We start from the raw sequence: 11,863 nt of genomic DNA, 5'->3' as shown, positions 1-11,863 counted from the left end.
CGTATTAAATGTAGATTTTTTTAGTCAAAGTATTAAGCAGATTTTACTAGGGGTTTTAGTGCGGTGTTTAGCACATTCCCCTAACACGCACAGAACCCTGGTTCGAGCCTGGGTGGAAACATGTATTGGTCTGGGTGCTAACAGGCTGTACTTACCCAAGACACACCATAGGACCCTTGTTTTTAAGGGCTCCACCTTTATTGTTTAAGCTGGAGTTGCGCTGTTTTAGCGGCATTTCGAGAGAAAAGAAAGGAAACAAAAACACAAATTGATGAAAAGCAAAGTTACAGTCCTGAAAGTTTTGCGTCGCGTCAAACTTGGGAACAGAAGGTCATTGGTTGAAATGACCCAGATGGATCCATTAAATTAAGATGTTTTTTAGGGGACGGATTCACAGACGATCCACAAAGAGAAGAACAACCAATACGAAATGAAAACAGGAGGGAAGCAATATTGTGCACATTTTGGTAGTTTATTGAATTTCACAACTCTTGCATGTAGTTCCAAATTACAACAGCAGAGAGCAGGGCAAAGAAACAGTGCTGAATGAGCCAGTACAATCCTCCAAAAGTACATTTCAAAATCATTTGAATTTTAGTATTAAACGTTTTTATTGTTGGAATTTAGCTAGCTTGAAGACTGTCACCTTAAACCAAATGTCTTGAAATTAACGCTAGTTATTGATTGCGTTTTCAAATGCCCGTATAATTTATCTGCTGGGAAACTCAGAATTATGCTACCACTTCATTTGTGTTGCAACCTTTACAACCACCAAACTACAGCCAATTTGTATTTTCCACGTTGCAGTAGAAAGGCTTTATCGATTTAGCTGAAAATGCACAAATATTTTGCTGATTTTTAGTCAAAGAATGTATTTTCACTTTCGCTCAATTTAAGGATTTCAATTTACCACCAACAAACAACAATTTGGGGCCTGAATTAATTTTAATTGCTGTAAAACTCAACGCACCTGATGGAAGGTGTCATGGTGTGCACACATGCACAGAAATCTTAAGACGACTAAAGTAAATGTGAGTCAACATTCGGAACAGGATTCAACGTGACGTCCATCGTGACCCAACACAAGTCTAATTCTATTTCAACAAAATGTTTTTTGGGATTGGGTTTAATTTATAAGCACCCAGATGACTTTTAGGGCCCATCACGCAGCCCTCTGTTCAAAGATAATCCTAATAATAATTATCGAATTAATACATGATGGAAGACTTTGGGTCACAAGGGAGATCAGGGAATGGAAAGAAGACATTCACCGCCAAGAGATGGAACGTCACAAAAAGGGGGGACAGGGGGAATGACAGGTAAACAGCTCTCATTCAAATGTAAGACAAAGAATATCAGCACAAGACAAAGGGAGAAGACAGGACAGAACACATTTACATGCAGCATCAAACCCTCTACAAGATGTTTTTATAAAGGTCAATTGTTGAAAGCAACTTTCTTTTTTGTCAAGTTGGGTTGAGGCTGCATACAAACGCTTCACTCACTCTTTTGGTTTTGCTTCAGTGTAAATCCTGAAAACTCTTTTGAACAAAAAAAAGAAGAAAAAAAACATATTCCCATTAACCCGAAGAGCTGGATATTGGTTTTTGAAAAGAATCGTAAAAAAATTTAGGAATGGATTGTGGAAAGTATCTATAAATCTCCAACTGATAATTTCACATGAAGAATCCAATTAATTGTGTAGTGAAAACCCACCCAGACCAAAGTGCTTATGTCATATGACTCACACCAGGAAAAAAGGAGTAAATCTTAGAAATCCCCAAACTATTTCTTCTTTTAAACAAAAACAAAAACAAAAAAACATCGCAGCTGCCTAAGATGCTACAATTTTGCTTTCCAATCCAGAGCCCCAAACAAAAGAAAAAAAATCCTCAAATAGTTATCAAAACAGGATTTGCTGCAAACCAAACAAAAAAAATATGTATCGATGCAGCTGCATAAAGGAAAACAGAACTGGGGCTTGTTAAAAATAACGGGGGTAGAGAAAAAGCAGTTCACATTCACCAATTTCAATTTGTCTTCAGATTTGCAGAAATAGTGAAGCAATTTTACATTGCGGTCCTTAATACACAGAAAAAGCTCCCAAAATAATTGATTATTTATTTTGTTTATTCTGCTTTGAACCGGTCTCTTGAATGTGTTTTTTTTTTCTTATGATTTTTATTTAGATTTTGATGACTATAAAATAACAGCAAGAGGTCGCTATGAAAATTTAACAGTTGCCAGGCAGACATCCATGAATAGCTACACATGTAAATATTCAGATAAACAGTCATGCACTACTGAGCTGCCATTTTTATTGCAACGTTGGCATTTAAAAAAAGAAAAAGGATATATTCGTTTTTTTTTAGATGCACCTTTTCTTAAAGTACCATCGTCTTTTTCTTGCATAAAGGGTGTTCGAAGTGATTGGGTCACAAGTGAGCCCAGCAAGTAAGGCACTTAAGTGGCGACAGGATACGCTACGACGGCTGGTGTTTTGACGCCAAATTACCTTGAAAGACCGGTTCAAAACAGAATTGATCATTTATGGCATGACATAAGCTGAAATCAAATACATTTTTTTCCTGTGTCTATTGGATATATCGGTGAGATGTTGAAGAGGTGCTGAAGCCCGAATGTGCCCTGCATGAAGATAAAATAAATCACCAAGGGGCTTTTTATGTATGCATGAGAATGCAAATAAAATGCTTACCAGATTTAGGTGCTGTCCGGCTGAAGTCCAGTTTTTTCTTGCACTTCTTCTACCTCACAATCACCCCCAGAGGAGTGGAACTCAGCCACGTAGAGGCTTTTGTCGATGCTTCCGGGGATAGGTTTGATGTCAGTTACCAGTTGGTCTTCGATGGTTTTCAGGTTGAAGCGGTCTTCAGATGTGATCAGGTTTATGGCCAGACCGAAATGCCCGAACCTCCCTAAGAACAACACGTTAGCTTACATGCTTAATACGATGAATCAGGACTGGGCGAAAAAAAAATATTGATAGTCGTATAATTTTTTGCCACCATAAATGAAAGACGTTCAATAAAAGTACAGATTTAAACAGTAATTATTTTAATACAGATATTTTTAAAATAATGAATTCAACTTTTTAAGGATGCACGGAAGCCCTCCAAAAACATGCCGAAAGAGTGGTACTCTTCATTTTTCTGAGGGTATTTTGCTACTTAAATTCTGATTTAAAAAAAAAAAAAAAAAAAAAAAAAAAAACAGCAGCGCTGTACACTGCAAAAACATGTTCCAACCAAGACAGGCAACACGACAAACTTATTCCACCATTTAAAATTGTTAACGCCCGCTAGAATACGCTTAAGGAAAAACAATTCAGTCCCAAACGATCGCTAGCGGGCATTCAACAAGCACCGGGCTTGTGAGTGTTAAGCCAAAACAGCAACAAATGCTCATTACAGCGTTTTCCAGGAGCGTGTCACGCAACAAAAAACGAAAAGATATTACAAATGCAGTTGCATTTTCATAGCAAAAGACATGTTACCTATATTAGGACTGTTGGAAATCAGGGATCAAAGAATCTTTTAAAGTACCTGACCCAAAGTATCAGCTATGGCAGGGGTCGGGAACCTATGGCTCGCGAGCCATATATGGCTCTTTCTATGAGTATCTGTGGCTCAGAGACCAATTTGATTGCATGCAAAATTTCTCCATCTTGTTCAAAACCGGGATTGTCTATCCTATTCAGGTACACGTAAAGCCAAACCAGAGCTAATTGCGAAGGAAACACTTCGCAGTATATATAGGGCACGTTTTTCACTACAATTTACAGTCAAGGTGTCACACAAAAAAAGGGGAAAAAAAACTCGTTTTGGCTGTACAACGCTAAAGTATCCTTTATTTAAAAGTTGCTATATAATCTGTGTTCAGTGTTCAGATACTTTATGATGAATCCACAGAACTGTAAATACGCCAAAACACCGGAAGAGAACTTAGTCATTTGATTGGGTGAGTGGGAGGGATGGGTGGAGCTATGCAAAAAGTACAAGCATTCCCTCCCATCTCTCGCCAAAGGTAAGCACACAAGGCTCCATATTCTCAGAATGTTGTGACGTTTTTACAAAATAAATGCTTGCATCTGGTTTTGAAACCAATATGCATGAAAAAAAGGGTCAAAAGGAGTTTAACCGATCTTGAGTAATTGCAAGAAAGAGACAAGTTTAAAGTGGTCTGTTTGTTGAATTTGGGACAGGGGCTCTGGCATTATTCTCTTTTCATAATTTTTATCAAATCATCAAAAATAAATGTGCTGAAGACTAAGCTTTTGTCTGGGGCGCGGGTTTTTTGCTTTTATGGCTCTTTGAGTCAAAAAGGTTCCCGACCCCTGAGCTATGGAGTAGTCGCCCTGCGTCTTTCTTCTGACAATAAAGATTAAAGCGGCACCTGGTTTTGTCGGCTTTTCACTCAGAGGCGAAAATTCAACTTAAAATGTAAACAAAACCTAATATTGACTGATACATATTTTATTGTGATCACAATTGTTGTCATATCACACAGGCCTACAATAAATATGAGCGCGAGATACCTGATCTCCCGATGCGATGGAGGTATGTTTCCGCATTCCTCGGAAAGTCGAAGTTGATGACCACGTTGACGGCCTGAATGTCGATACCCCGAGTGAAGAGATCTTTTGGAAGGTTGTAACCATTATCGTCAATCTACTCATTGAGCTTTGAATACAAGATTTAGAACACTTACCAGTGCAGACCAGGTTTCTGCAAAGTCCGTTTCTGAAGTCATGGAACACACGATTTCTATATTCCTGGAATTTAATGTAAAAAAAACAGAAATGAGTTGAGTGTCTATTGCACAATCAAAAGCTTATAGCACGGGTGTCTAAACCTTTGGGAAAGCGCGCCAGATTTAGCAAGCTAAAAATGTGTGAGGACTGACTACTCAGCCATCCATTCTTTGAACAGTCTTTAATAAATTCACACTCAGTCAAAGCTTTGCAGTGCTTGCCGATCTGTGCACGACCTTGTAGCTCGTCTTTGTAACGTTTTGATTTAACGTTCAGGGTCTCATGAAAAAGCACTGCTGGGCTGTTAAAACGGCTTCCAGTTGCTTTATCTTTCGTTTCCAGTTTTGTATCCAGCTTGTCGTAGTCAGCATGTTATGTCTGGCAGTGCCATTGGTTATTATATTCTTTGAAAACAGCCAGTCACTTTGAAAACCAGGCAGATGCCGTTGTTTCAAATGTAGGTGGAAGAAATATACTCCAATTTCCACTTGTGTTGGACGTGGCGGCCCCTTACAGCCAACTTTCCATTTTTTTTTACAGTCGCTATGTCATAAATGGGGTGAGCTAAAAATTCTCAAAAAAAGCCAAGGACAAGGTGGCCAAAAATCTACTGCCATCATCTAGTGAAATGGTGAATTTTTAATGTGCACATTGTATACTGCTTTCAAAAAATACCGTCAGGCCACTTAGTATTATTTTGTGATTAAGGGCCCTAACTGACTCCCATGCTGGACTTTATACATGTATGGTTTATAGGGAGCAGGGAGAAAAGGCAAATGGAATGATACGGACCTGCATCATCTTAGCGTGGATGTAGAAGCACGAGTAGCCCAGCTGTGTGATCTTCTTAGCCAAGAGCTCCACCCTCTGTGTGGAGTTGCAGAAGATGATCGACTGGTTGATTTGCAGCTGCAACACAGACAAATGTGAATATGATAAGGGTACAAGTATGTAGGACGAAAAATTGCATATGTAAGGAAGCACAATGGGCCAGACAGTTAGGCAGACTGTCTTTTCCCCTTTAATGTGATTACCAAACATTTTCTAATACAGTGGGAGCTCGCTACTTCGCGGTTCGACGTTTCAGCTAGGTGGTCCGCCAGACTTATTAATAACATAATTGAGAAGCGGTCTCTTCTTTACATCAAGTGTCCCAACAATATCCACCAACAGAATTTTTTTTATTGTATTCTACCAAGCACACCAAAATCACAATACATTTTCTTAAACAGGGCTAATTGAGCTTTTTACAAAATATCGGAGTTTAAACCACAAAATATCCGCCTTTGAAAAAAAAAAAAAAAGCCAATGAAACCCACCTGTATTATTTTAACCTAAAAAAAAAAACTTCAAAGTAAAAACCATTAGCTTTAAGGGAAGAAATATAGTACAATTCTTACTCAATTTTTGGATTGTTCAAATTGCATTAAACTTTTTCAGTGGCAAATAGATTTAAATTTTTTTGATTGGTCCCCTTTGGGAAATTCACTTCCACCGACTGTACCAGAAGAAAACATCAGGCATTATATTACAAAGACAAACATATACAACAGCGGGAAAATTAAGGCAGACTAATTGGATGGGTCAGCGTGGCCTGTTTTATAAAGGGTAATGGCAGAGGGGATCAGGCTTTTTCTGTGGGGGGCCAACCTAAATCTTATCCTGCATCTGCGCCCTGACAGTAGTGGGATAAGGTAATGGTGTAGTAGGTGAATGATACAATAGACCATTATGTTTGCCAGTTGGACCTGTTATTAAGGTATTAAATAAATTGTTAAGTTAATACTTTTAGTCCAGGCTTTTTTTGGCTGAACAAAGGTTAACAGGCCGCAAACGGCCCTCCAAGCTGTTATTTGGACGCCCCTACCGAGATGTACTCACCCTGGAGAAGAGTGTGTTGAGGCAGTGCACTTTTTGTCTCTCCGTCACGTAAGCGTAATACTGAGTAATGCCCTTCAGTGTCAGCTCTTCCATTAGGTTGATTTCATACGGTTTTTGCAGATGCTTGGCCTACACAAAAGAAAATTATGGATTTTAATACACTGATAGATAACACACAGAAATGGATGCTAGGTCAAATACAAATTGCTACATTGCAGCAGAACAAGTATCCAAATGGTGATGCATGTGAGTGAAACACAGCACCAAACAAGACTGGGCACAGAGAATGAACAGATTGCCTTGCAAAACACAACAATCTGTGCCAACTGGCCCTTAGCCAGAAGGCTGGCGGAGTGGTGGTGCAACTGACAGCAGCTCACCATGAATTTTTGCACGCTGATGGGGAAGGTTGCAGAGTAGAGCAGGATTTGCCTGTTCCTGGCCAGGAATCCGATGATATCCTCGATGAGCAACACAAAGTCCTGAGACAGCAATTTGTCAGCCTGAGAAGAAAAAAAAAAGATTTAATAAAATTTAGAAGGCAATAATATCAAGCTAGCTTGTTGTTTTATTGGGTTAGTGCCATTACTTCATCCATCACCATCATCTGGACTCGCTCCACTTTTGCAACTCCTTTTTTGATCAAATCCAGAATCCTACCGGGTGTAGCTATGACTACATGCACTGAGAAAAAAGGGAAAAGGAAAATAGGTTTAATACAAAGAAAACTAAATCAAAATGGGTAGATTATGACTTTCTGAAATTCTGTAATTAGAGATTTTTGGTTGGTTTTATTATTTTAACCCACCTGAACAATGCATTAGATGTCGTGAAAAGACATCTTTGTCACTTAATGAGTAACGCATTAAAAATTGGGTATTTAAATCGTCACTACATAACAGAAGTCGGGAACCTCTCTGACACAAAGACCGATAAAGGAAAATATTTACATTTCTTTTTTCTTTTCAGTGAGAGTCACACCATACTCATATACATGTATGGTTGGTTGGTTGGATCCCTTAACCTCACAGGTCGTAGGGGCACCAGTTCATGTGGATTGTCTTGGGCAAGTACAGCCGAGTGGCGCCTATCCAAGCTAAAATTAAACAAAGACGCCAAACCTGATCTCCAGACAAAAGCCAATTCTTCAGCGCATTTTATTTCAGTGTGTCACATTTGCCGATTTCATCAAGTATATAAAAGTATAATAATGTTAGAGTCTGTGTACGATATCCAAAAACGTACGTTCCTGACCGCTGCTATACAGGATCATCCAATATGATTGCTCACCAGTCTCATCCAGACGCATGATGTCATCTCGTAGGTTGGTCCCACCAGTGGTGGCCATGACTTTGACTCCTCCCAGGTGCTTGCTGATCTGGATGCAGATCTGGCTGACCTGCAGCGCCAATTCTCGAGTTGGCACAACTACCATTGCTAGGTGGTGAGAATTAAAGGCAATAACAAATAAATATAATGAATTGTGTGAAACTAGAAACAACACAATATCTACAACTCACCTTGTATGTATTCCTTTTTAAGGTCTATCTTTTCCAGCAATGGGATAAGATAGGCTCCACTTTTTCCTGTTCCATTTTTTGCACGGGCCAAAATATCCCTTCCAGACAGTGCAATTGGAATACTCTCCTCCTACAAAGAAATCAGTTTTAAAATAGTAAATCAAACCCCAAATAGTCCTTTCGAAATATATTCAGGAACTTAATTTTCCTTTGTAGGTTAAGTTTTGTTTCATTATTTTTTTTACTTAGAGGCAGCCATTTTGCTACTCCCTGTTGACTGAAAATCAAAAATTGAACTGGGCACCAACAGGCTGTACTTGCCACAGACACACCACAGGAAATGGTGCCTGTATGACCCTAGTGGTTAAGGGATCAAAATAACCAACCAATATTAGCTTTAGTCAAAAACAGAATATTGATTAAAAGTGGGTGCATTTTCAAAGCATTTTTAACCATACCTGAACAGGGGACGGCTTCTCCCAGCCCATTTCAAAAATACCCATCAGAAGTTCTCTTTTCAGACAGTAATCTTCAAATTCATTGCCCTTAGTGGCTGTCACATCCTAGAAAATATAATTTTAACGTTTGAGTGTTACAAGTTTGTATAAAATAAATAGATGATACTTCACTTACTGATGTTTTAACCCTGTTGTCTTTAGGCGGTAGCTTGAGGCTCTTTTTCCAGTCATCCCCAAATTTAATGCCCCCTCCTTCTTGAGAGGCAGCACCCATTTTCTGGGGGGCACCAAACACTTTTACTTGAGTTGAGGATCCCGGTGGGATTAAAGGTGGTTTGGTCTGTCCTCTGAGCTGCCCGTTCTGCTTGTTCAGTCCCATAGAAAGGGGGCCGACGTTTTCGGTTCTGGCTGTCGCCATTTTTCTAAGTTTTCCTTCAAAGCTATATTTTTGCCTCTTAAGTTTTTCTTATTAAATGTTATTGAAAATATATATAAAAAAAGATTATTAAAGCACCAGCCAACAATAATTTCTTTGATGTCCACAATCAAATGATATTTACATATGCACACGTATGTGTGATTGTTCCCCTCAAACAGGAGTAACCAATGTACCTTAAAAAAATACAAAAAGAAATTTACACAAGAAACTCTTCAAAATGAAGAGATATTTGCATGAGTATACTTGCTCAGAATATAGAAAAATTATACATGAACAAGTTTTAAATGTAGCTCAAGTCCTGAAATAGAACTAAGGCAATCTTTGTACTTGTAGGATAATTTTCTTCAATATCAACTTTGTGCAATAGTTTTTACACTGTGTTTTCTGCTTGCTTTTCAGTCCGTGGCATTTACTCGGAAAAAAATCAAAAGTCTGTGCAAATCCTTACACAAAATCATGTATATTCCGAAATTCTTTCCACATGAACAAAATGGGATCAAGTCCAAAGCAAAAGAGCTTTACAATCCCTTCTAATCCACTGTGGGTGTTTGCGTAGAGCCCCGGTTCGTTTCTGCGTGGACACCGCACGTTCCAAGTGACAGAAGTGGGAGCGTGGCCGTGATCAAGGAGCTTCCTTATTAAAGGCAGCCAACCAACTCGAATGCGTCACCTAAAACATGTTCAAACACAAAATTTTTGAATATGAACTTGCATGTTCGTGCACCCGGAAATGTAAAATATTCTTAAACCTTAGTTTTATGGAAAGATCAATGGGTTTATATGGGGGTTAATTGAATTACAAGTCATAAGCGATATCAATGTTAATAATGCGACTATTGTTCTTGGAACAGAATAACTTTGTTTACCAAGCCAACCATTGCGTAGCTTTCTAAAATCAAATTAATTATATTACACAAAAATGAACTTTATTGAGTGCCAGTGAAATAAATTGAACTATTTTACGTTCTCATCTGACTAATGCAAGCGCATTAATTGTCTCGTCGTCACCTAATTTGGCAAACAATGCTAAAGTTAGCCCCAAACTAGCTAACTAGCTAGCATCTTATGGTTTTTGAAGGAAATGGTTCGTATATATTCTAACACTTACCTCGGTTTGCCTTATTTTAGATCAAATGCCTCATTTCCCGTTGCTCCGAACAAACCATTGAATCATAAGATAACTGAAATGTATTTTAAATAAATCTCATCTATTGTTTTTTTTTCTCGTTTAAACCAACATGGTCGCCTTCATCTCCTCTTCCTCGTTGCGCTCTCTTGCTTCTGTTTATCGTATGTGAAAGTAGAACGCTACTGACACCCGGCGGCCAAACAAGATACATTACAATTAGGATTGTCATTGGTAACAACCATGGGCGGAACAACCCTGTTTAAGGGGGTGCTCACACACTCCAAATTCCAACCCAGGCACCCCCAAATTTTTTTTAAACTCTTTTTACCTTTAGAAAGTTCAGGATATGATTAAATATGACTAAAAATGCAAGTTAAAATGAATAAAGTAAAACAAACATGTGAGCAACGGAATCTCACAAATACTCCTCTGCCTTGAAATGGTTTCGTTCATTTGATTCCGAACACCTCTCTTCCTCTCCCCAGCTCCCCCTTCTCTCGGCGACTGTAACTTGCAGCATAGCTGCGTAGATCCGGTGCCTTACGTTGAGTGTTATAAAGTGGTTATGTTGTACAACTGTTTTACCACCCAATACCATGATTTTCTTATCAACTTATATTAAATCCTTATTTTAGCTGCGTTGAATAGATTAAAAAATGATATTATTATTGTATTAATAAATAGTTATATGAATATGATGGTAATAATACAGTTTGTGTTTGAAAGCACAGAGGCGGTTTTCGTGTGTGAATCGGGACTTGCCTATTGGGATACATGTTTGCAGTTATACTCCTGACCACCTTTTGTCTGTGCCTCAGTTTTTAAAGCCACCAGAGAGCACTGTCGACATTATTTTCAAGCAGATTTGATGAGAACCATGGCAACAACTTCAAGCATTTACAAGCACTTCTCCCAAAATGAAAGCACTTTGCGGTTGAAAAGACGATATGGACATTCAAGCATTTCCAAGGATTTCAAGCACCCATACGAACCCTGAATGTTGTTGGGTCTGCTGCATAATGCAAGCAAGGAATGTTCTCCATACTGGGCAGAAGGCAGTTTTTCTGTCTGCAGCCATACTCCCAGTATGCCATACCATCATCCAACTAATAATAATAATAATAATTTCCTTGTATTGTCATTCTGTGTGACAATGTACACAGAACGAAATGTCGATTGCACCTGACCCGATGCAGCCGCAGCCAAGAGAGGGCGCCGCCGACCACTTTTTAAGTCTTAGGAATGACTCGGCCGGGGCGCGAACCCGAACCTCCCAGTCTCAAAGCGGGCGCCTTACCATCTAGGCTACTGAGCTGAACTGCAACAAGAAGCGGGTTTGAGAAAAGTATACGTAGATTTGTGATGAAAATTGTATCACAATTAAAAAAAAATCCCATAAAAGAGCTGGTCAGAATTTTTCTTTCACCAAAACAGTAAATATAGTTACTCACATGAGCACACACAAGACCCACTTTTGCTTCTTTTTTAATTTATTACTCTCAATGAAATTTTTACACTGTCATGAATGCCAAGAAATACTCAAGATACTTCAATGTTACTGGAGAGCAATACAATGTGATTACCCCAAAACATATTCACATTTACGCAATTAAATAATCTGTATACTGTTTAGTGTGCAAGAGTACAGATCAAGAAGTCAGCCCT

General features: G+C 38.7%; 1 protein-coding gene across 1 annotated transcript; it reads right to left on the bottom strand.

Annotated features, from left to right (window-relative positions):
* Nucleotides 1–453: 453 nt before the first annotated feature.
* Nucleotides 454–10,370, bottom strand: ddx61 (DEAD (Asp-Glu-Ala-Asp) box helicase 61). Its single transcript, XM_088329091.1, has 13 exons — nucleotides 10,178–10,370; nucleotides 8,806–9,739; nucleotides 8,631–8,735; nucleotides 8,173–8,302; nucleotides 7,943–8,089; nucleotides 7,242–7,336; nucleotides 7,033–7,155; nucleotides 6,653–6,781; nucleotides 5,564–5,680; nucleotides 4,729–4,792; nucleotides 4,556–4,657; nucleotides 2,717–2,936; nucleotides 454–2,646 (listed from the first exon to the last, which is right to left on the bottom strand). Exons 2-12 carry the CDS (start codon nucleotides 9,046–9,048, stop codon nucleotides 2,722–2,724), a joined length of 1,470 nt encoding a protein of 489 aa, XP_088185217.1. The 5' UTR covers nucleotides 9,049–9,739; nucleotides 10,178–10,370; the 3' UTR covers nucleotides 454–2,646; nucleotides 2,717–2,721.
* Between the last annotated feature and the right edge of the window lie 1,493 nt (nucleotides 10,371–11,863).

Source organism: Urocampus carinirostris, chromosome 2 (genome assembly GCF_059441175.1).
Source record: "Urocampus carinirostris isolate Australia breed hairy pipefish chromosome 2, RoL_Ucar_1.0, whole genome shotgun sequence".
NCBI classification, from domain to species: domain Eukaryota; kingdom Metazoa; phylum Chordata; class Actinopteri; order Syngnathiformes; family Syngnathidae; genus Urocampus; species Urocampus carinirostris.
This window is presented reverse-complemented; position numbering and strand designations above follow the sequence as displayed.